Source organism: Chelon labrosus, assembly GCF_963514085.1.
Source record: "Chelon labrosus genome assembly, chromosome: 17".
Taxonomy (NCBI): Eukaryota; Metazoa; Chordata; class Actinopteri; order Mugiliformes; family Mugilidae; genus Chelon; species Chelon labrosus.
In genome coordinates this window covers 25,851,898-25,878,077 of record NC_140350.1, presented here as the reverse complement: position 1 = coordinate 25,878,077, position 26,180 = coordinate 25,851,898, and the positions used below count along the sequence as shown (strand labels likewise).

At 41.3% G+C, this 26,180-nt stretch overlaps 1 protein-coding gene across 1 annotated transcript; it reads left to right on the top strand.

The window, feature by feature from the left end:
* The first annotated feature begins 823 nt into the window (after positions 1-823).
* On the top strand, positions 824-24,828 carry LOC311502711 (uncharacterized protein). The gene is made up of 12 exons (XM_084565052.1): positions 824-1,126; positions 9,866-10,018; positions 10,730-10,837; positions 13,090-13,285; positions 14,242-14,472; positions 14,902-15,008; positions 15,986-16,133; positions 17,025-17,077; positions 18,397-18,494; positions 18,572-18,758; positions 19,164-19,367; positions 20,637-24,828. The coding sequence occupies exons 1-12, from the start codon at positions 1,106-1,108 to the stop codon at positions 21,777-21,779; spliced, it is 2,649 nt and encodes an 882-aa protein (XP_084421178.1). The 5' UTR covers positions 824-1,105; the 3' UTR covers positions 21,780-24,828.
* The last annotated feature ends 1,352 nt before the right edge of the window (positions 24,829-26,180 follow it).

The window sequence follows — 26,180 nt, the reverse complement described above, 5'->3', positions numbered from 1 at the left end:
CCACAAGATATTTTCTTTGGTGCAGAGATACAAGTGACCACTGGGACACCAGCTCTAATACATTCACCAGGCAGATTCATTTTGTTAGTTTACACCTGGTGGAAATGAACCAGATTGAACCTTTTACCTTTTTTAATTAGCTGGGAGCTAGGTGGTGTTGAGCTAGGTGCCGTTAGCCAAGATGGCGACAGTCATAGACACCACACTGAACTTTGAGAAACATCCTTTACTCATCTTTTAAATGTGCCCTGTGAGCTTGTGGGAAGTCAAATAAAAGGTTTGATGTTTAAGTAACATCAGCCATCATGGGAACATGTCTAGGAGCCACAGAGGCTAACAGGTTAGCAAGCTAATGAGTGCCTAACTTAATACAAGAAGGTAAACTGAAAGGATGAGGCCACTGGGATTATCAATATTATTATTTTTTTATATTCTGAAATTTTATAAAATGATGAAGACAAAAAATATTTGACTGAACTATAATAAATGAAATAATATTCTACAACTCAACTGAAAAGTTCTCTGGACAAGATGGTGAATACCACAAGATGGCGCCGTTCAGACGGACCCATGTCAAGGCAACAAAACATTTAGATAAATACGGAAGTAAAACAGTAGACAGATGCCACTGCACCTTAAATTATTATCATATTTTATAAGTTTTATTTACACGGAGGACTTCTTCTGAAACATAAACACTTGTTCTTATTATTTACTGTTTAATAAAAGCAGGAAGTGTATTTGCCAAAAGTTTTAAGTGTTGTAGTTGATATTGTGATTTCGTCTAAGCCCCGCCCCCTGCGTATTCCGTTTCAAGCGGAAGTACGTCACGACGTCACCGGAGCTAAAGATGCTCCAACTCCTCATTCTGTGACTTTAACATTAAGTTTTACTCTGTGGCAAACTTTGGCCACACCTAGATCCTGTCCCACTTCCACCCTGACACACAAACACACAAAAATAAAATAAAAAGAAATAGTTTAGTCTGATAATCCGGTGCGTTTGTTTGTGAGTCGGTGAGTCCCGGTGGTGTAACCGGAGAGGGGCCTCCGAGTAGAGAGAGAGAGAGAGAGGGAGGGAGAGAGAGAGGGAATGCAGGACTGCAATGGAGCACAATGCAATACAGGTAATGTTGATATAATTTACTAAATAAATCACCGTCTGTGTCGCTTCTATGCGGCGTTTTATAACCTGTTGACGGCGGAATATTTCAACCGCTCGTCGCCGCCAATCGGAGCCAGAATTCAGTTTTTATTTCATTTTCTCTGGTCGGTATTGTTTTTCCATATCACGGAGAGTTGACTGCAATTACAACTTTATTCAACTTTTTCTTCCTCCTTCCACCCCCTCCTCTCCAGAGGTGGAAAATAACCGGCTGCTATTTGTGTTTTTCTGGGGCGAACGGTCGTCGCTGGCACCGAGTCGTCGCCTCGCCTCGTACCGGGGGAAACACACGTTAAATCCCGGTTTTAATATTTCTGATATTTTCTCAGTGTTAATGATTAATTTCTTTGTGTGTCGTGTCGACAAGTCGTCTCCTCCCGGCTACCAACCCCCACCCACAGCAGCACCACCCGAATAAAAATAAAGATATCTGCTCGTTTACTGCCGGAAAAATGTCACCAAACTTTTAAAGCTCGTCCAAAAAAAAAAAGAAAGAATCTAGAGAAAGATAAAAGAGGAGCAGCTAGCTGTTAGCCGAGCCTCCGACCTCAGGCTCCATTTTTGAAGATTAAATTTCTCGATATTTAATATTTGTCGCCACAGACGAGGTGGAGCAGCTCGGTTTAATAGGAAGCAGATTCATATTATTATCAAATAATCCTCCGACATTTTGTCTCCTCTGCTTTGACTCAGTTTAACGAACATTTTGGGACAAATGTTCAGTTTCTTTCAACATAGATGTGTTTTTTTTTTTTTTACATTTTTGTAATCTCGGAGTCAAACTCATTTATTTGGATTAAATCTTCGCCCACATGTGTTTGAGGACGAGCTTGTGTGTTTCTCCACAGTCTTTGTTTAAATATTAATTTATTGCAGCATTGGGAGTTTTTTTGTCTTTTGTTTTTTTTCCACCCTCAACTTGAATAACAGGATATAGCCAAGGTCAATACTGTTCGCATTTTATTTATTTACTGTGAAAGGGCAGGATACATTTTATTATTAGTATTTATTTATTTATTATGATTATTTTATTTATTTATTTGTGTCCTCTCCCTTCTTCTTCCTGCTCCACTGCATTATTCTCAGAAATATCACGAGAACTGACGCAGGCTTGGTGCAGATTAAGGGTTTCCATCTTAAATTCTTGTGTGTGTGTTCACATTTTAGACAGAGGGGCTGCCTCTCTCTGCTCTCATTATATATTATATGGCTCCTTATTCTGCAGGCTGCCACTAGTCTGGAGCAACGCTGCTTCAGCTGTTCCTCCCTCAGGCCCACACACACACACACACACACACACACATATATAAAGACAACTAGACTGGAGCTCTGTCATGTTCATGTAACACAGATAAACTGGATGATAATATGTTTTAGACTAACAGCAGCAGTTTGGTTTACTGCATCGTTGATCTGATCAAATGTCTGCAGAAAGTTTTTAGAGCTTGTGGATTTATTGACTAGTTGATGGAGACTAAATGAACTAGTGATCATTCTGATCATTAATTTAACATCTCTAAGCAAAACTCAGCTGCACAAGATGGTCACATGTTGGTGTGTTTAAAGTCAGAGAGCAATGGATTCATTGATCAGTTGATGATCAGACGTTTTAGACCAAAAGAAGATGAAATGTGAGATGAACAGTTAATATTAGTTTCTGGTTTGTGTTTCATAGATTGTTCTGCTTGTTTAGTTTGTTTGCATCACGTTTCATTTAAAGCCTTGTTCTATAAAGTCATTAATCAGTTAATTATCAGACAGTTTTCAGTTAAACTCTTCAGTCAGACATGAGCTGAAGCTTTTATTGATTAGCAGCTGATCAGCTTCGTTTTCTGTCTTTAAGTCTTCAAGGATTTATTTATCAGACACAAATCAAGTTGGTGATCATTTAGATTAAACATTTCTAAGATAAATAGTCTGCACAAGATGTCAAATAGTTTGTTTATCACTTTTATGGTGAATTTCTGGTGGAGTTAGATCTTAATGGATCCACTGATCAGTCGACTGTCGTCAAAAATAAAATCTGTGTGATGTTGAAATGTGAGATAATTAGTTAGTTAACTAATAACTAACTAATTTCTCATTGATTGTCTTGTTAAAGTTACAGATTAATAGATTTATTGATAAGTTTATGGACATAGAATAATTCAGGAGTTATTTTGATTCTCAAACGTTTTTAGGAAAAAGTTTTGTTTTTTTGCTGTGTCACTTTTCATCAATAGTTCTGCACATATTTCTTTAAAAGGTTATAAATAGATTTATTGATCAGTTGAGCTTGTCTGTCAGACCGTAGGCTGGAATCAGATGTTAGTTGTGTTTCTTGTTGTTTTCTGCTCTAAAGTTTTTGAAAAGTTAAAAGTTGAAGAATTTTGATCAGTTGTTGGAAACAAAGCAAGTTGTTGATCAGAAGAACATTTCTAAGTAAGATTGTTAAGATGTCGACTAAATAGTTTTCATGTCTTATTTTTCATATATCTCTTTGTTATAGAACATTAGAGGTCAATATATTTATTGATTAGTTGATTATCAGACATGTTTAGGCCAAAATGACTGTGTCACTGTTCTGTATTGTTCTGAAGTCTTTAAAAGTTGGAGAATGAATCGATGTGTTGACAAACAGAAACAGATCAGTTCATGATTGTTGGAGCGTAATACCTTTAAAGATCATCCAGCTTCTCTAATATCTGCTAACATTATCTCTACATTATCTCTACATTATCTCTGTTTATCTCTGTCTTCTATCAGAATAAGATGAATGAGGTTTGGACCCAAAACAAAACTACAAATATTCTAACTAACTAATTCTGCTGTTGACCATTACATGGACACATGTCACTTTATTGTTCCTTTAATAAATCTATAATATTATATCATATCATATCATATCATATTATATTATCATTGCTCTAATGACCAGTGATGTGTTCATAGTACCAGACAGACTTTATTTGACTCATTTTTCTAAACTTTAAAGTCTGTTTCTTTAAATATATTCATAATGTTTCTGTCTGTGGAGCTAAATGTCAGGACGGTTTAATGTTAATATAAAGTTATAATCAAGCTGTTTCTCCACTGGGTCCAAAACAAAGTCCAGGAAGAAACAGACGTTTATACGACACTGTTATAGTCAATAATAGTATGTTTATGATGCTGTATTTACAATAAGTTAGTTATATAATGATGTTAAATATGTTTTCACTGCTCATTAAACTCTCCTGTATTTAACTCTGAAATGATGACGATTAGAAAATACGTCAGGAATTAGTTGTAGTGTGTTAAACAAGTAGAGACTGAAAATATAAAAATATAACTTGATATAAAATAAACAGGCGACCATTTTAATGATCAGGTTTCTCTCACATGTGAGATCAACTATTATTAGTTAAACTTTCTGCACAAGATGATAAAATAAATAAATAATGTTTCTGTGTCATTAATTATTCTGCTCGTGTGTTTTTAACATTGATTATTTGAGACAGATGAGGAGACCATGAACAGAAACCAAGATGTTTCAGTGAAGAGTAATAATTTATAGTAAACTGTTGAGTTTACATCTAACTATGCTAGCTAGCTAGCTGCTAGCTCTTATAAAGTCTGTCTAGTTCACGTCTGGAGTCGTTTCCTTCAGGTTTTAACCAACTCTCTTTAAATAATTATAAATCTCCGTGGTCTAAACAATCAAGAGCACAAACATCAGGTTTTAAAAGCTTTCTTTATTAGTGAACAACACAAATAGCTTCTGATGTGTGCAGCCGCTAAGCTAGTGTCTAAAGCTAATGCAGTAAATATAAGTTGTATTTAAAGATTTATTTCCATGTTGTGGTGAAAATGGGGAAACGTGAACATGAAACTGGTTCAGGCTGGTTTAAGGCCTGTAGAAGAATATGATGTGTTATTCATTTATAGTTTTAGATGTAATACACGGATCAATGAGAGTGACACATGATAAAACTGTATGCTAACCGTGTTAGCATGTAGCTCCTGAGTGACAGCGTCTGCAGCCGCTGAGCTCGTTTCTAAAAACAGAAGAAGAACTTTAAACTGTGTGAATAGTAAATATAAATTTAAGTTTGTGGTTAAAATGTGAATAAATGTGTCAAACGTCTTTAAATGTTCTTTATCAGCTCCTGAAGGTTTGACTGTTTGTTCTCAGTGTGTTTCTTATTCATGTGTAGATTTATTAATCATATTATTGTTCATGTACAGATCATTAAACAGCTGATCATGAGCTGATAAAGAATCAGATCGATCATTAATACTGACCCGGCTCTAATATTGATCTTCATGTGTTTCTGTGTTTCTAGTCACTCTGATGAAACGTGAGGACCTGGTTAAAGTGATTAAACATTAGCATGAGCACAGAGAGCCTCTGTTTTTAGGCTGCAGCGGCTGATAACTGACATTTATTCTAAAAATTGATCGGAGCCCTGCTGCAGCTGGTCTGCAGAGCTGCAGCAGGGTGGGGGGGGCTGCCTGCGGTGAGGTGGGTTATGGGTAGTGGGGGAGGTTGTGCTGGGCGGGGCGGGGGTTGTGCTTGATCAACACAGCTCTGAGACTTTAAGAATATTGTGCGTTTCGGCAGAGAAAGGGAAGTGAAGGGCTGCGTCTAAACGTCCCAGCAGCTACTAGACCGACAGGAACGACTGGTTGTCGCAGGGAGACTCCTCCGCTGCAGGAAGATGATTTAGATTCAGTCGTGTGTCGTGTTTGTTGGTGAATATTTACAGACGGCAGAAATTATTCAGACAATCAGCAGCAACTGATTCAGACTGTAGAGGAATATTCTGTTAACTGATGCACATGTAAACACACATGGTTATATTCAAACAGGGAAACAATAAAATAAAGCAGAATATAAACTCACTGATGCATCATGTTATAACAGTCTGGTCTGTAATAACTGTTTATTAGTTCAGCTTCTAAGTTTTAAGTCAGTTAATGTTTGATCAGATTTAATGACAAATAAATAATATTTGATGCTTTTCTTTGTCCTGTGATATTAAAATGAACTTATGGACGTTTGTGTCCTTCTCACTGGTTTTAACATCAAATACACTCACTCATCAAATTATTAGATATTTAATATAATTAATTTAACAGCCTTGTGAAAACACAGTTAATTCAACAGCTCTCTCTGTGTTTGTTGAAGCTAATACTGAAGGTTTAATGCAGGACTGTATTCACTAGTGTACCTAATGAAATGGCCACTGACTGTATATGTGTACAGTATAAAGAACAGGACAGTGAAACTAAACTGTAATAAAAGTGTTTAAACATTAAACTTATAGACGGAGAGATGAATGAATTCATCAGTGAATAATTTAGATATTAATCAACATGAAGATCATCAGCTCTGATAAACATTAAGAAATGAGTTTTAGACAAATTCTCCCCTGACTGCTTTGATTCCTGTCTTGTCCCAAAACATCAGTTTATTATATCAGACGTGTGATAACTTGATTAATATCTTAAATGATGATTTAAACGCTGAAGTGAATTAATTATCTAACTGCTGCAGCTTTAAACTAAATATCTGTGCCTTATTTATGTTGTATGGTTGGACTAACGTGAGCCTTGGTTCAGTGTGTCTCTGTGTCTCCGTCTCGTGTTTCATGGCGAGTCTTTGTGTTGTTGTCGTGGCTTGTAGCTCTGAGCAGAGATCACAGAGATGGATCCAGATTCAGACTAACGGCAGCGTTTTCATGGCTGCTGCAGCGTTTTCTGCTTTGTGTTTAGTCAGAGCTGTAAAAACGAGACCCGTCATGTCGCTCTGCGCTCCACATTAAACAGCATGTGTGCTTCTTCCTGGTGCTTCAGGATTTATGTCTTCAGGAGGAAGAAGTGAAACGGATGAACACGTTGTTGGTTTTTCAGATATTAGATTATTAGATGTCTCCATTCATTCTGTTATCTGTTAAATGATGTAAACTGAGAAATGAAAGTATTAGAGCAGCTGTCAGAGAATCATTTAATAACTAATCGTTGAGTCTTGTCAGCTGTCTCACATGTAGGTGTTTGACTGAGCTGGAACATCTGAGACGTCTGTCGGCTGCTGTTTATGGATGTAGGAAGCTGTGATGGATGTTTTCCATTATTTCTAGACTTTGTCTTTGTAGACCAGCGAGTACGTTAGTTAGCACCGTGTGTGAGTTTATTTATACAAAAACAGCCTCACTGTGATATTTAAAGCCTTTAAATTACACATGTCTGTTATAACATATAATAAAATGACAGATTCTTGTTGAACATAATCTGTAAATATTTTTAATCAGAAGCACTGGTTCATGTCGAGGATGTTTAGCTTCCTGTCCCTCTGGGGCTTTGTGGTTCTCTGTGGACCACATCAACACACACTCTGCTGAATGAAACTGTGGTCCAGGATCCAAAATGGCCGCCCAGCGTCCTCCTGACAGCGGTAGAGATTTATCATTTGAGTCACGTCCTGAAAGATGACAGGAAAGTCCCAGGTACTGATGCAGACGTAAGAACCTTTGATTTATTGTTCCACCGTAGAACCACACAGAAGTAAGGAACCGCTGGCTGCTTTACAGGCTCACAGTGCTGTAGATTAAATAAAGACGTATTATATCTATATTTTATCCTGAAGCACAGTGGCCATTTTGGATCCTGCTCTTACAGAAACCAGTTAATTAATACACAATTAAAGCTGCCACTTGTGTTTTAACTAAAGTGAGTACACAGTTAATAAGATCTGTGTTATATTAATGCTGCTGCAGCTGAGTGTTACTGCTGTTTATTAACCTGAGCTCAGAACGATGGAGACGCCAGACAACGGTTCTCTGGTTCTATGTTCACTGTGAAGGATTAACAACTTTAAACTGATGAAGAATTAGTAGTATGTTCTTTGGTTTCATGTCAGCTCTGACGCTAACCACCGCTAAAACAGAAGTAGTAGTAGTAGTAGTAGTAGTAGTCGTCTTCTTCTTCTTTGGTTTTCTGTCAGCTCTGACGCTAACCACCGCTAAAACAGTAGTAGTAGTAGTAGTAGTAGTAGTAGTAGTAGTAGTAGTAGTAGTAGTGGTGTTCTTCTTCTTCTTTGGTTTTCTGTCAGCTCTGACTCTAACCACCGCTAAAACAGTAGTAGTAGTAGTAGTAGTAGTAGTAGTAGTGTTCTTCTTCTTCTTTGGTTTTCTCTCAGCTCTGACGCTAACCACCGCTAAAACAGAAGAAGTAGTAGTAGTAGTAGTAGTAGTAGTAGTAGTAGTAGTTGTAGTAGTAGTAGTCGTCTTCTTCTTCTTTGGTTTTCTCTCAGCTCTGACACTAACCGCCACTAAAACAGAAGCGGACGTGTTGACGTGGTTTTGGTTTATGGTTTTCCCTAAAATAAATGACTACATCTGTATTAATCAGATGATCCTCAGACCGTTCAGAGCCATGTCATTGGAAACTAACTCAACTTAGAGATGGACGGTAGAATCATACTTTGGTGGTTTGAGTAACACGTCATTATTTTTACGGTGCACCTTCTGTGTTGAGACACGAGGAAATGAGTTGAGACAACTGGTTTCATTTTTAGTGAATGAATGTGATTTTAAAATAAACACAGAAATCAAAGTTAGCATGAGTCAGAGAGACAGGACGGAGACGGGACGGAGACAGGACGGAGACGGGACGGAGACACTCAGAGACAATCATAATGATCCTTTAAATGCTCAGAAAGTGAAACCACGTCTCCACAGACAGTTTAAAGTTGCTCTAGTTACAGTTCAGACGTTGGATCGTCTATGTTCTAGAGACTGAATGATTAACTACAGCTGATGACTTTATGAGGACGTTGTGGAGCCGTGGAGCAGCTCCTCCATACTGTCTATTAATTCACCCTTTAGCTGCTAAACATGTTTTAATTTAATAAACAAACATTTAATATAAGTTTATTTTTAATTTCTCTAGTTTTCATGTTCAGAAACAGAAACTAACATCCTCAGTCTTTCACGTGTCCTATTTTATTTTCTGTTTTTTGTTTTATTTGTGATTTCTTTGTCGGCGCCGTAGAAGAGTTAATTGTTAACGCTGTGTCTCCAGGTTGTTTAATATATGACAGTATCCTGCTGCCTCCCTGCAAGACGGGGCAACTGTCCTCAGAGGTGGAGTTTGTAAAAATTTATGGCTTGAACACGCCCTGGAAAATATAGAGAGGTTACAGTCAAGACTTTTAATTTTTATTTTTATAAAGAAGAATCCTAGAGACAATCCTAGAGACAGTCCTGGAGACAGTCCTGGGGACAGTCCTGGGGACAGTCCTGGAGACAGCCCTGGAGACAGTCCTGGAGACAATCCTAGGGACAGTCCTAGAGACAGTCCTCGAGACAGTCCTAGGGACAGTCCTGGAGACAATCCTAGGGACAGTCCTAGAGACAGTCCTGGAGACAATCCTAGGGACAGTCCTGGAGACAGTCCTAGAGACAATCCTAGAGACAGTCCTAGGGACAGTCCTGGAGACAGTCCTAGAGACAATCCTGGAGACAATCTTAGAGACAGTCCTAGAGACAATCCTTGTCTGTCTTCTGCTGCTGTAGAGGAAATGTGAAAGTAACCTAAAATATATTTAGTTTAGACAATTAATTAACTATTTTAAATCTTCATCTAAGATGTTTTTCTAACCCTAACATGCCTGGTCCTTTCCTTCTGCCTCTGACTAAATGTTTGTCCATGTCCATGTCCATGTCCTCCGTCCTCTCAGTGGTTGGGTGCTCCCTCCTGCCAGCGGGGCAGCTACGCCTTCTACAAGTCGGTGAGCAGCAGGGCTCAACCCGACGGCCCCGTCCAGGTCTGGAAGCTCGGGGAGTTTTACTTCATCCGCTGTGGGCCGCAGGACCCTGTGTGCATCGCTGAGGTGAGATACGTGGTAGAGGGGACTAGTTAAGGAGGAGGGACATTCACATCTGTCCTGGACAGAGACATCTGGGACACATGTGACCTCCTTCTGTTAGCATGTTAGCATGTTAGCATGTTGAAGGACTCATAATGAAAATATCTCACCTGATAAAAGGTTTAACCTTCCTGTTGTTGTGCACATGCTCAGTAGCGTTTCTCCCTCTGGCTCCATCTGTAGGTTCCTGCTCTCTTTGTAAAGCGTCTTGAGACGATTTGTATTGTTATTGACGCTATATAAATAAAATTGAATTGAATTGAATTGAACATGTAGATTGAGCTAGAGCTAGAGAACAGCTGAGCATGAACGAAGCTGGCTACAGATCATTTATTATTATTACTGTCAAATGTTAGATAGCACCCACACATGTAAAGCATCTCATTTAATAAAAAGAAAAGACAAAATAAAGATTCCCAGTCATCCAGGCCATGGTCCCCCCCCATCACATCCATGGTGAGACTTAGAGTCGCTCCATCTGACTTCACCTGACGCTCCAAGCCCTCTATCATCATGGTGTATTTGATGGAAGGAACCAAAATGGTGGACAGTGTTTCCTGTTCATTGCTCCATCGGTTGTTGACCTTAAAGTTAAGATCAGTTACAGTCTGACAAATAAATGTCACAGTTCACAGACTTCTTCTTCTTCTTCTTCTTCTTCTTCTTCATGTGCAGGTGACTTTACTGTGGGAGGACCAGACCCGGCGCCACCTGCTGGCCAGCGCCAGACTCTACTTCCTGCCTGAGGACACTCCCAAGGGACGGACCAGGGAGCACGGAGAGGTGGGTCCAGTCTGTCTACCTTTAGTCTTTAGCTCTGTTTCAGTCTGAGGAAAATAATCAGGTTATTTATCTAAATGTGTTCTCAGATGGTTTTATCTGTCACAGCTCCTTCGTTTTTTATTCATTCTGTCTCTTGTCATTCTTTCTTTGTCTTTAGTTTTTACTCCATATTTCTTTATTTGTTTTGTTTTTTCTTCCTTTCTCTTTTCTTTCGTTCTTTCTTTTTTCTTCATGCTGTTTTTACTTCCTTCCTTTCTGTCCAAACCCAAACTACACCAGAGAGACATTACACTTCTTTCTGCTCAGTCTCCTCATCAGTTCATATTTACTGACATGTCATCTCATTTAACAGTATTTAGTGTTGGTACCTTTACATCCAGTGTATTGATCAGGTTAAGTACAGATAAGAATAAATAACTAGTAATAATAAATCATAATTCCTGCCTCCTGGAATCTAAACTCGTAAACACCAGCGTCTAACGACTTTAACTCTATTTGATGATCTGCTGAATGAACGCTGAACGCTGCCGTCAGATGAAGAGGAGGATTAGAGAGTTTGTGTTTAACGTGGTTCACATGAAAAACATTTAGCCAAATTTAAAACCTATGACTTGCCTCAAACCAAACTTTCCACAGCTCCAGACTGACTGAGGTTTATTTTTCCTGGTGGAGACGTAGAAATTATCATTTAATAAGAGTCTACTGAAAGCAGCGTTTTATATTCTGAGAGGAACAGAAACTTTGTAAAGTTTTTGTAAAGCGCCTTGAGACGATTTGTATTGTTATTGATGCTATATAAATAAAATTGAATTGAATAGGATTGAATTGAACTTCATGATCAGGAGAGAAATATTCATTTATTTCTGGACGGAGGCAGCAGGAAAACGTCAAATCTAGACTAAATTATATTTTTCTTTTGTTCCTTTTCTTTCTTTCTTTCTCTTCCTCATTGTGTCATTCAACATATCTGTCTATATTTGTTATTCTGACTGAGCCTCTGTATCAAGACAGAGTGAGTTCATTGTTGAGCTCTGCAGGATATAAACTCTGTCCTCTACGGTGGAGACGTGTGATAACTCATCAAACCCGTCGGATGCTTAGTTCAGAGTCAGCTAATGAGCTGGATGAGTGTTACTTTACTGTGAACTGCATCAGAACATGATTAATATTATGTCTGTTATGAAGCTGCAGCAGTGAAGAGTAAAAGTTCAGATGGGTCAGGGTGGAGTTAAAGAACACAACAGAGCAGATTAGATTAACTGTCCTGCAGCAAACGTCCTGGTTCAGGAGCAGCTCTTCAGTTAAATGAGATGTTTGTGTCTCAGCTTTGAAAACCAGCTTCACTAAAACATTTACACGTAGAACGACACATAACGGTAAATAGAGTCTAACAGTGAAGACACGTGACAAGACAAAGACAACAACCTGATCAGACGTGAACCGTTTCCATGGAGACCAGAACAGAGGATGTGAACAGATATATATGAGTTTACATGAAAACATCAGTCACTGAAGAAGTTTACTGATGAAGAGGAGCATCACATCTACTGGAAACAGAACAAGAGAAGAAGAAGAGGAATAAGGAAGGAGTTGAACAAAGAGGAGGAAGAAGAACTATTACGACATGGAGGATTGTCTCCTCTATGTCCTCCTCCAGTCCTGAATGTGTAGAGTCTTAGAAGACGACCCAGATGTCTCCACGTCTCCGTCGTCTCTGTCCACATGGATTTATTCCAGATTACAGCAGAGCTCTCCACCTGCTCCATCAGTCTGATCTGTTACCTACCTCATGTCCCAGCTGAACACAGAAGCTGTGAATCATGAAAACATTTCAGTCTCTCCTGAACTTCCTCTTTCATTTTCAAGCGTTCATCACATGTTACATGAAGTTAAACATCATCTGTTGCTGAGCAGCGAGAACTTAAACACCACGTTTCATATCAGAAAGGTTACTGACACAGTAAACAAGAAGTAGAGCTTTAGTTCAAGGACAAAGGCTAAAATGTCTACTAACGATACTGGAGGACAGACGTGTAAACAGAATCATTTTAAAGAGGTTTAGTTAACACTCATTCGTTCTCTGTCAGGTTTCAGCAGACAGACTCTGTCTCATCTTCAGTGTTTGCAGGTTGTCTCACATAAATGTCCAGAGCTGAACGAACCAGTTGAGACGTTTTCTTCTGTTAACAGCTCAGTGTTTCTGCCGTTGAGCAGGTTTTTTATTTGTTGGTTTACCCTCCTGTGTTTGATAGGATGAGGTTCTGGCGGTGTCGAGGAAGATGGTGGTGCGGGTGGAGGACCTGGTGCAATGGTCGTGTGCAGAGCCGGCCGGTTGGACGAGCAGCACGAAGCCGGCGGCGTGCATGACCAACGGCCTCCACAAACCTCAGCTCATCAGCGACAACACGCCGGAGAAGAGCAGCGAGCCGCTCAGAGACAAAACTGAAAGTAAGAGACACTGACTGGAAGCTGCTGAAGTACTGGTACCAGATTATTAATGTGCTCCACTAACAGATTAAACACAAACAGCTTCTGTTGTTGTAGTGGCCACTTCCTGTACGTTTTTCAGAATAAAAGCCTAAAAGCCAGTCTTTCTGAGCAGCTTGGAAAGTAAAGTCTGTGGAGGAAGTGTTTCAACGATGGTCACTTCAGCAGCCAGTTAGAGATCAGCTGTAGCTGGAGAAAGCTGGAACTGAAACTGTTTAAACTGTTTAAACTGAATTATAAGAGTGAAGAGAGTGAATCTGTTAAATATCTGAACATGAGCTGCTAAACTTTCCACAGCACATCTACTAAAAGAAAACAGAAACAAATTCTCATTAGCTCAGTCATTTTATGTTGCCATGGTGACGTGATGTGTGTTAATGCTAAATGTAGTTACAGCTTCATGCAATACAGGAAATAAGGACTTCCTCCTGAGTGTTCATGTGAAGTATCTGATCTGTTTTTATGTTCAACATCAGCTCATCAGTCTGAGAGAAAGCAGGTAAATGTTTGTTAAGAACCGTGAGAGTAGCAGCAGAGAACGTGTTTAATGAAGAAATAAAAACGTTCATTCAGGGATACGACAAAAAAAATCACTGTAGCTCATCATTCAGACGTAGGAAATGGGAGAATGATTCCTGGGCTAGCTCCCACTAGCACCCTAGCCTCCCAGCTAACAGTAGCTCCCACTAGCTTCCTAGCCTCTTAGCTAATAGGGAGGCTATGAAGCCAAGGAAGAAGAAGCTAAAAGTTACAGAAATGTCTAGTTAAGCATTTTAAATCTTCAGGTTTGTGTTTTTCAGATAACTCGTGTGATACTTAGAGATGCTGAAGCTCCATCTTCAGCTGCAGATCCTCTCTGGGAGTCTTCCTCAGATGAATCCTGGCTGTTACTGATCTCGTGTCTTTCCTCCCTGCAGACGGCGTGTTGGAGCGGCACGGCGTCAAAGTGCTCAGCTACCCGCAGTACTGCCGCTTCCGCTCCCTGCAGAGACGCATCCAGGGCGGAGCCAAGTGGCCGGGGCTGCAGGACCCCCACCTGCTGGCCCTGGGCGGGGTCAAGGTGCTGCCCACCACCCGGGTCATGTACTGCAGGGACACCTTCAGCCACCCGACGCTGGAGAGCAGCGCCAGCTTCTCCTGGCAGTTCAGTGAGTTCATCAAGTTCATGTGTCACAGGAATGATTTTATTTCTTTATAAAATTAAAACCTCAGACTTCTGGAAACGACACTCAACACTTCCTCCTTGAAGAGCTTCCTGTTTTCCTGCAGACAGAGTCATGGTCCTCTCAGTAGTTTGATCCAGCAGAACTCTACACACAGTTTTTATCTGATTGGCTGTTCTGACTCACAGGAAGCTACGTGATTGGCCCACGTCACTGTCAATCAAACCTTCATGTTTTTAACCCAGACCTCAGTCCCTGCTCCTCATGTCTGGCCTCCCAGCTGACAGTGACTGACAGTAACTGACAGTAACTGACAGTAACTGACAGTAACTCCTCCTCCTACAGATTTCACACGATGAGGAAACATGAAGAGAAAGTTTTCTGGTTTTAAATCTAATGATGTGGTTTCTGCAGGATGTCCTTCTCTCAGTCTCAGAGGACGGCCTCGCAAGAGGAGAGGCCGCGACAGCAGAGACTCCCCGACCTCCGGCCAATCAGAGTCCTGGATTGAGAGGATGAAGGTTTGTCTTCATGTAGAAAACTGATTTATGTAAATGTGACGTATTCATTCAGTTAAAAACCGACCTAAAGTAAACGGACGTCCTGCTCAGTGTGTGTTAAAAGATCAGATCTCTTCCTGAGGCAGAATGTGGGTCCTGATCTGATCTTCATGTCGTCGGCTCAACGTTTCAGTCTGAACATATTCAAGTTTGATCAAGACCAAACCCTGACACAGTTTATTCTCCCTGTGACTTATTTATTGTTCTAATTATTTATTCTATTAAAATGCTGCAGAGTGAGATCATTGAACACGACAGAAATAAATAGAAATCTGATCAAATCAAACCATCTATTCACACAGAGTCACTGTTACCTGAGGACGTCTGGTCTTTTAGAAATTATCTTTGCAGATTAATAATAATAAATAGATTAAACATGATGTGATGAGACGGTTTAAATACAGTCAGACTGTTTCATGTGAGTCTGTCACTCTGACCCTGTGCAAATAGAACTTGTTTCTAATTCATAAAGTAAAACTAAAGTCCTCTTCATACAGGAGCAGGACCTCATGGGACCTCCTGTAATGTGTAATAATAGAGAAGTAGTCGTCTGTGTCACATGTGACATTAACAGCCCTGATCGTCATGTTCCTACCGTTTTATACGACTACTGCTATTAGAACAAAACCACAAATAAAAACCAAACCTGGACAAATAGAGTCCTAGAGTTTCTTGAAGACGTTTCATCCTTCAGTCTGGTGGGGGGGGAGGTGTTGGATTAGAATCTGTTAATGACCAGGTATCACCTGGAGCACTCACCTGAGTTATGAGAAATATGGCAAATTACAGACATGGCTGATTGAGACCGTAGATGACCTCTGAAGTTATTATGACTGACCAGAGGTGTTCAGGTCGAACTAGACTAAAGTCTAGATTTACATCTGCAGTATCACCAGCCTCAGAAATGAGCTGATGATTTAGAACGTGTGTGTTCTCAGGAGAACGTGATGGGCAGCGTGGAGGTGGGCTGTGAGGGCGGCTGGCTCCCCGACCCTGAAGAGCAGCTGTTCCTGGATCAGCTGTACGCCTTCATGGACCGCCACGGCTCCCCCATCCACAAAGTCCCCAACCTGGGCTTCAAGAAGAGTGAGTCCTTCTGGGTCTGTCCTCTCAAAGATGAGGACAGACATGTGGGACATTATTACCTAAAATAAGCTAAATGATCTCGCCTCAAAGAAACCCACAGATTTCTCCAGACGATTGTTTTTAGACTAAAAACTAGTAGATTTGTGTTGATAAGAGGAAAATAAATGAGAATTATTATCATATGTGTGTGATTATATTCAGGATGTGTTAACATCATGGCCTTTTAAATAAGGTTAAATGTTGTTATATGTTACACACAACATATCTAAAGACACTAGAAAGGAAAGATTTAATAACTGTTTCCTTAATATTCGTATCTTATTATTATTCTTAGCATCTTATGCTATAATATTTAATATTCCTAAAATAAGGTTGAATATACTGGAATTATAAAAATTAAATAAATGTATAATCTTAATAAGATAAATGTGAAAGAACGACTTAATGTGTTAATGTAACTTCAAACCTTAACACAGGTCTCACTTACTTTAATTTACTAAAAGTGAACAGAACAGTTTAAATCAATAACAGTAGTTGTGACTTTTAGAATTAAACATTAACTTTGAGTTATAATAGATTATTAAACTGATAAAGGAACAAAACTCTTAAAGAGTCAAATGCTCCAACACATAAACATCCAAGAAGAATTATCTTTGAAGACAGAAATAATAAAAATCATATATTTCCTTTATTTCAGACTCGTAGTTATATTTCTGTGCAGGTTTTGTTTATTTGGTTTTTACAAGTGAGACTGAATAAAGTGAAGCATTAACTGTTTCATGTGTTTAGTCAAATCTTGTAGTTAGAAACAAACCACTGGTTTCTATTCTCTCATTTACATTTAATCTGCTTCATGTGTTCACATGTCTGACCTGAACCTGCCGTCCTCAGTCGACCTCTTCCTCATGTACTCGGTGGTCAAACGGCTCGGAGGCTACAAGAAGGTGAGTCACATGTTAAGATTGTGTCACAGCTTTAGAGAAAGTATGTTTAAGATTAACCCTACGATCAGACAACGTCCTCATGTAGACAAGAAACAAACAACCAGACTGTTCCTTTATTATAACGTCACTGATCAAAGACCAACTTCACTACCAGAGCCTCTTAAAGGTTTCTGTGTCCTTGATCATTTTCTACATTTCTGCATAAAAACGACTTAAAACATCAACAGGTCCTGAAAGTAGACTAAAGTGAGCCAATATTACATATCATGTCCTCCTTGTGTCCAGTCTCTGCTGTGACCTCCTTGTAACTAAATGTTTCTGGTAACTGCTGATCAGTGGTCTACAGCAGCTTGGAGGAATTTTAGCCCATTCCTCAGAACAGAACCACTTCAGTTCTGAGATGTTGGTGGGTTTCCTCACATCAACTGCTTGCTTCAGGTCCTTCCACAACATTTCTATTGGATTAAGGTCAGGACTTTGACTTGGCCGTTCCTAAACATTCATCTTGTTCTTCTTTAACCGTTCTTTTGTAGAACCACTTGTGTTCTTGGTTCTCGTTGTCTTGCTGCATGACCCAGTTTCTCTTCACATTCAGCTCATGGACAGATGTCCTGACATTTTCTTTTAGAGTTCACTGGTAGAATTCAGAATTCATTGGTCCATCAATGAGGACAAGCCGTCCTGGTCCAGATGCAGCAGAACAGGCCCAAACCAGGACATTAGCACCCCCGTGTTTGATGGAGGGATGAGGTTCTGATGCTGGAATGATGCAGTGTTGGTTCATCTCCATTTAAACCAAACTATTCTACTTTGGTCTCATCTGTCCACTAAACATTGTCCCAATAGTCTTCTGTCTTGTCCACATGATGTTTAGAAATGTTCTTCTTGGAGAGCAGTGTCTTTGTCCATCACACCATGGTTGTTCAGTGGATTCATCAACATTAACATCAGCCAATGAGAGAGAGGCCTTTAGCTGCTTAGAAGTTCCCCTGGGCTCCTCTGGGACCTCTCAGACTATTATGGAGTGATCTTTGTTGGTGGACCACTCCTGTGGAGGGGAACAGTCGTCTTCAATCTGTCTGACTGTGGATTATTTGTGGGTTCCAAACTCTTTAGAGATGGTTCTGGAACCTTTTCCAGCCTGATGAGCAACAACAACTCTTTCTCTGAACACATGGATCCTAATTTGGCCTCGATACTAACCCGGAGGTGGACCTGTCTGATATGTAATATTGGCTCATTTCATGTGTCAGGGTATGTACATGCCATATTTAATGATAGAAATAAAGACAATGGTTATAGCTGATCAATGTTCACAGGTGACAACTGACCGTATGTGGAAAGTGGTTTATAACGAGTTGGGAGGATGTCCGGGCAGCACCAGCGCTGCCACCTGTACCAGGAGACACTACGAGAGGTCAGAGGACATCAGTGAATATGAATTAATACGTTAATGTCAACGCTCTAAACCTCCTCAAACTCTGTCTGTTCCAGGCTGATGCTTCCCTACGAAGAACACCTCAGAGCAGGAGGAGGAGGACCAGAGTTCAAAATCCCAGAATCCCCTCTGCCTCCAAAGCCCAGAGGGATTAGAGGAAGGAGACCCCTTCAGAGAGGCCGAAAACCAGGACCCAGAGCCAGGGAAAAGAAGGTCACCAGTCCTGCTCCTCCCTCTCCGACTGTAAGTGATAAAAAGAGAATCACTTTAATTTATTAAAAACGATTCAGTCACCAACACAATAGTTAAATTAAAGCTCCTCCATAATTAACTGAATCACAGTTAAGACTTAAGAGCTGGTGTTGTAGTGTTCAACTCAGAGGATTCTCTACAAAGACAGATGTTAATCAACTTCCTGAAACAGAGAATTCATCTTTTTTTGTAGTTTCACTTTTTGTCGACTAAATGTTTTAAACTTTAAAAATGTACTTCTGAAAGTCAGTAGTTGTTCTCAGTCCACCAAGTGTCTGAGAAGTCAGATTACTCATTTACTAAAACAGCTTCATATCAGATGATCAGAACCAGGATAATGTGTTCAGGACGTTATGAATATTTCCACACGTAGAATCTGTTCTGGTCCGTCTTCAGATCCTGAACCCAAACAGCTCCGTGTTGGTGAAGCGAGGCCGAGGCCGACCGCCAGGAACTCGTAACAAGGCCACGCTGATCGCCCAGGCCAAGCTGCTAGCTCAGCAACAGGCTAAAGCTAAAGCAGCAGCAGAGTCTCCACAGCAGAGTCCTCTGCTTCCAGCTAAAGGACGAGGAGGACCGATGCCCAGCAGCACACACAGGGTAACTCCAGCTCATCACACACAGAACCAGAACCAGGACCAGGACCAGGACCAGGACCAGGGGAGGGGGGGCTCAGTAGAACCTGACTTTATTCAGTATTCATTCATTTCAGTTTTTACCACAACATCTGACCTCTAGCTTTAAATGTCTTTTGTGGCAGAAAGTTGTTCTAGAGTCTCTCTGTTCTTTCTGAAACTGGTTAAACTCCTGATCATGAAACTCATTGTTTTCCTGATGTTAGCTATGATATTTAGTTATTACGACATTTATACGACGTCTGTTCTGGTCATAACTACTAAAGTTCATAGTTAGCTTAGTGACGCTACGTGATGCTCCTCATCTGTAGCTACAGGGCTAGTAGCAGCTAGCTAGCTAGCTCTGGATCAGTTATTAGTTTTAATTCCTCAACATTTCATCTTAGAGACACATGTTCATGTTATTTATCATATTTTTTATTCATTGTCCTTCGTTAATGAAATAACAAAGTTCTTGGAACTTCAGAAGGTTTTACCCTCTCTCTGGTTTCAGACTCTGCTCTGGTGGAAATGTAATGTGTGGTTAAGGTGTCTAGACCCCAGACCCCAGACCCCAGATCCCAGCCTAGACCCTAGACCCCAGACCCCAGATCCCAGCCTAGACCCCAGACCAGACCCCAGACCCCAGACCCCAGACCCCAGCCTAGACCCCAGACCAGACCCCAGACCCCAGACCCAGACCCAGACCCCAGACCAGACCCCAGACCCCAGACCCAGACCCCAGACCCTAGCGTCGTAGCCTGACGTTCACCCCCGTCCACTAGAGCTGTGATTGGTCCTCAGTGTGTTTCCAGCTGATTCTCCATCTCCAGTTTTCTAATTGATTGTTTTAGTTCAGTGAAGAATCAGACAGATTAACTGAGGAGCTTCAGAGACACAGACGTTTGTGTGACTCATCTTTTCAGTCTCCATTGTTGAAAGTGAAGCAGGAAGTAGAAACAAAAATGAACCTGACTGGTAAAATAGACACAGCGCCCTCTAGTGTCTGGGTGGAGGTGTTACAGAGACCAGACGATGAGGTAGAAATGGATCGTACCGACGTAGGCTACGTACGTAGGTCACAGCGTCTGTGTCCTGCAGAGATGGACCACACTAAAGTTCCTGTTCCCCAGAGGAAGTTCCTGAGGTGGAAGCTTTTATGTTTCTCTCCCTGTGACGTGAAACCAGCATCAACTCATTAATCACATCTCATCAGTTAACTCCAATGACCTCCTTTCTTCTTCTCTTCCTTCAGCCCATCCAGCCGGCCATCCTGCCCATCAACATGCCCCTCACCCCTGACCTGTCCCCCATGTCCACCCCCTTCCTGCCCTTCCAGCCCAAACCCAAGGAGCTGAAGTCAGAGCTGGGGGAGTCTGCAGCTCCTGCCCCCGGCGTCCTCTTCTCCACTCTGCCTCGCCACTTCGTCGGAGGTTCTCTAGGCGGCTTCAGCCCCATCAAAGGTGTGTGTCCCCTGGACGTCTTCAGGAGCCGCGTGAGCCTCCAGAGGGGCCCCGAGAGCCCGGCGCTGACCCCTCAAGACCCGACCCAGCACCATCCCACCGTCTTCACCCTGCAGCCCAAGAGCTCCAGCCCAGACACGCCTCATCCCAGCGGAGTGGATCAGCTCCAGCCTCAGCCTCCCCACCAGCACCAGCACCAGCTCCACAACCGCTGCTCTGGGTGTAGCGTGGACGAGGGGGGCCAGAGAGGAGGCGGCCGGGACGCCAGGGGCCGCCCCCCTCTGCCGCCGCTCCGCGTCCTGCCTTTGAACCTCGACTGCAGCGTCCAGGTGTGTCAGCTGATGAGGGCCCGCCGCCTGGACTCGTCTCAGCTGCAGACCTTCACCCGACGACTGTCTGAGGCTCTGTCCCAGGACCTGAGCGTCAAGCCACCCTGCTCCCCCATCACACCTCCCCCCGAGCAGGCGCTGCCCCTCAACCTCAGCAAGCGCTTCCCGGCCAAGAGACCCAGCGCTGACGGGCCGGAGCCGAGCCGGGCCGCCGTCAACGGGAACACGGAGCAGCCGTCATCCAAGAGATCCAGAGTCGGCTTCACAGAGCCGGCAGACGACGACTTCAGTCTGGGGGGAGGGAGCGATGGAGGGGGACAGGACACGGAGACCAAGAACCAGGAGGAACCCGCAGACCTGAGCTCCCCCAGCAGGATCAGGGCCTTCCTACTCGGGCTGCCCCCCTTCCAAGTCAAACTGGAGGAGGATCTGAACGGAATGAGGTTTGGGAAGTTTCTGCCGTCGTCGGGATCCGAGGCCGAGAACGGAGAAGGAGCGGCGGAGGTGAAGAAGGAAGTGAACGAGGAAGACGAGGCGGCGGCGGCGATGGTGGCGGTGGAAAAGGATCAATGTGAAACAGAGAGAATCCTGGCCCCGCAGAGCTGAAGAGAACCGGGCCCTCTAACTGGTTCTGGCTCTGCTCCGGTCGCTCTCACCGCCATAGAGGCTTCTTTTTGTTTTTTTGGTGGAGTTGTATCCACGGGACCGGCGCCGGTTCTGGACGCCAGATCTCAGTGGGTTAGCAGGGGGAACATTTAAACTTTTATCTCCTGTTATTTCCACAGACTCATGACAATCACAGATCAGTTCCTCTTCAAGGTAAAAAGCAGAAACAGGAGAAACAAACACTGCCTCCATAACACTAGCAACTCCTCCACTATTCAATGTTAAATGTTGAATAAGATCCACAGGACTCACATCAACAGAACATCTATGGGTGATGCTATGCATCAAGATGTCATGATTAGCTTCTAGACTGTACTGTAGTTTGGTAGTTTCCTTTTTAAATTGTTCCTCTACGTCTGTAGAGAGATTAGAGTTATTTTCTGATAAAGTGTTTAGATGTTATCTGGAGCTCCCGGTGAGAAGCTTCTCTTCCGTCTTCACGTTATAGCTCGTTAAGTGAAGCCTTTCTATTAGTCCTGCTCGTTAGCTCAGATTATATAAACCTTCTTACACATACGTGCCTTAAACGGCCGGCGGCGACCTGCTTCATCGTCGGCCTCGAACTCATCCGTGCAAAGAGATACCTTGATGTTGGACTAGGAAATAAAATCATGTTTTAATTTGGGATTAAATCTAAAGGAATCTGTCTGTAACAGCCGCTTCTCTTCATCACTACTGCCCCTCAGGTTCATTCATGAACATTCAGTCTACCTCAGGTTCTGTTTTTATTTCCACCTGCTTTTATCTGTTCCTGCATTTCCACTCAAAGAAACGTGTTAGGATCATTCACATCCATTAAATGTGATTAGCTTTACCACACTAGATCTGTTAGAGGCCTCGTTCGTCTCTTCACCACCAGCGTTATAAAGCCTCCACTCAGACCTCACTGTGAGCAGATCTCATATCAGTCAGCTGCCACCACGGTTACTGAAGTTAATGAAGTTAATGAGCTTTAGTCTGGAAGCTTCTCTGAGACGCAGACATGTTGCTCATCCAGCTTACAGCACATTGTGGACTCCATGTTGTTAAAACCAGCTTCATTTGCAGCGTCATATCGCTGCCTCTGGTTAGCTTAGCACGAAGACTGGATGCAGCTAACCTAGCTTCATATTAAAGGAAACAAAATACACCTGCTTTGTTTAATCTGTACAAAAAATGTGTAAAGAAATATGAACTTAAACAAATGGGCTGAAATATGTTTAGCCAGGTTAGCTGTTTACACCTGTCAGTCATCGTGCTATGCTAGGCTAACCACTTCCTGGTCGTAGCTGATCCGTCTCAGCAGTGTGTCTGTTCAACTAAAACAGATCTGATTCAGTTCTGACTGTTAATGTGTTGAGCTGCGTTTACATCTGCTACAGACGGAGGATTCTAACCCGCGGCTCACCACACTGACAGGATTAAAACGTCAAGGTATCCCTTAGCGCCTTTATTTCTGTTTCTCTGCCACAGACGTTGGTTCAGATTTGCACAGTGACTGTACACGTTTGCTTTTCCATGTTTAAAATCTGCCATGTTTTATTTTGTATTATTTTTCCTCAGTAGTGGAAACGACTACGATGCCGAAACTGAACTGGTGCTGTTTATTCTTAGTTCTGTAGCTCTGTAGCCATACATGTTGTTTTTCATACAGCTGTAAATCCTGACGGAGGTGAACAGCTGATCAACGTCTCCAGAGAATTTTAAGAAAAATATTTTAAAAGAAAAAACTTCTCTTGAAAATATTTGCCTTTCATTTTTATTTTTTGACTGTTGGCTTCATGTGAGGCAGAACTGGTTGTGAATGAATGAGTAGAGGTGACGTGTATATATACAGTATATATATATATATATATATATATACAGTACGGTATATATACTCAGTAGGTTGTAGCCGGGCCCAAGCACCAAAGCTTTCCTCCAGAACTTCTCTCAGTTCTTTCAGGATCTCACTTCACTCGACAGGAAAATGCTCATGAACAGAATCTTTACTGCAGCGCTCATGTTGATCAGTGCAGTAATATATGTCACTTAACTACTGTATATAACTAGTGTCTCACTCTGCTTCATCCATCAGTAAAGTTTATTTATTGGGACAGTCGGGGCCTCGGTGTCCTTCAGAGGGACGAGTTTGTACGGACAATATATTCCATTAACTGCACGTCTTTTATTTTAGAGCTGATCATTCAAATGGACAAAGAGACAGAAGTTTATCTACACGGCTTCTTTCAACTTCTAGAGATGACTCAATGACCCTCCATGAGGACAGACCTGTGCTGTGATTAGCATTGGTGTGTTCTTTAATGTAACACTTGATGCTAAGTTTGGTTCCACCAACAGCCCATGGTTTCAAATCATAAAAAGCAGAATACAAGCGTTAGCATTAGCATTAGCATTAGCAAACATGAGCAATACTTAAAAGATTCAGTAGAAGTCACTGAAATGTTTAATATTAAAAGAGGAAAAACTTCATTATTATTCATTATTATTTCATTCAAACTTCTGTCCCTCTCTCTGTGAATGATTCAGACGTCTTCCCTTGAAGCCCACCTTGGCCCTGACACCCACTATGGGAGCTTCCCAGTCAGACCACATCTCCACTGGACCAGGTTTCTTTACGTCTTTAGTTTCTATATGTTTTGTTTGCTGCGTGTCTTCTAGTAGATAAAGACATGTGGCTGAGTTTAAAGGAGGACAGAGCTTCTAGTTTAGGGCTGAGCAGCTTGTTAGACCTGTATGAGAGTTGAATAGTTTCCTTCTTTATTTGGTTATTTAAGCTTAGTTTGTAAAAGTTTCTTTAGGTATAATTTCTTTTTTTTTTTCTTTGAATTTTTTAAAATGTTTACATTTTGTTATGCATGTTCAACAGATTTCTTATATCCAGTGTTTTGCACACTACTCCAGCATCAGTCTTGAACGGCACTGCTCATTTATGTAAAGTACTTAAAGTTAAGTGCCTGATGAATTTGGACTTGATATTTGTAAAGTTAATGAAAGTTAAATGAACTCATTAGGCCTTCGTGTCATTGACTTGAACGGTGGCTCGTGTTGTTGAAGCCGCTCGGTTCCACGATGGGGGAGGTTGTTGGGTTTTAAAGAGGCAAAAGACGCTCGCTCTGATCCAAACCATCGGAGCAAACTGGACCTACAGGACAACAGGGACACCTGGTGGCCCACCGAGGCCAGATGGGACGTTCATGAGGTTAAATGATCAAATTAAAGGCGCCACATGTCACATTTTAACACCTCTGGTCTGGTCTCGTAGCATCTTCAGACAGAACGGCTTCAAAATGTCAAGTACCTCAATAAATGATTATTGTCCATTAATCTGTAGATACATTTCTCAAATAAACAATATTTTATCATCTGTCAAATGTCAGAATGGTGAGCAGCTGCAGCCCAAAGAAGATCTTAATGAACTAAACAGAAAAAAAGGAAATGAATCAGATTTACAACTGAAGCTGAAACCATTTTATTTTCTTCTAGTTTAATTTTAAAAAAATGACAGATATCATCTTCAATGATCAAATAAATGCAGCTGATAAAGAAAAAGTAAACACCAATAGAACCACAACCAATAATTATGTTCTTCTTGTTCTTGAGACCAGACCAGAGAGGTTAAAGGTTCCTCCTGATGTTGTTGATGTTAAAATGCTGCATGTGACGCCTTTATCAAACTCTTGGATGTTACACACTGATGAATGTCTCCGTCACATCTGATCTCATTTTTAATCATGTTTGTGTCATTTTATCTTTATTTTCTCTCCTTGAACTGAACCCAGATCAGCTGTTAGACAGAAGAATGCCGTTTCACCATCTGTTCTTTAACTGTCGGACTTGAACAGGAATCTGTTATTAATTCCTGTTGGTTGATGCTCGGTTGATTTGGTGATCTGCAGCACAAACTCCACTTTTTGTTTCAGTGTCGGGTACCATTCCATTTTAACACTGTATATTTATAATAAAAGTAATCGGTCAATAAAACCTGAGTGACTTTTCTTTGTGGAAACACTGAACTATGACGGGATTATATTCAGCAGCTTCAAGTGTCCTGAAGCAAATGAGTCTGGATTAAAATAATCTGGATCAAGTTAATTACAGAAGGTTTTATTTTGACTAATTCTAGTTTTAAAATTCATGATCTATACAGAAAAACTTTAATATTACTAGTATAAAGAATATTAATCCTATGCATTGGTTTTATGACATTGGCTTCTTCTAATTTTAAAATCCTGATTTAAACTAAAAACAGCTTCAGTATTAACAGAATAAAATCATAGAAGACGTTCATCCTGATGAAAACATTCAGATTAGTGGCAATAATCTGGAATAAATCATTAATTTTAAGAGAAAAGATTAAAA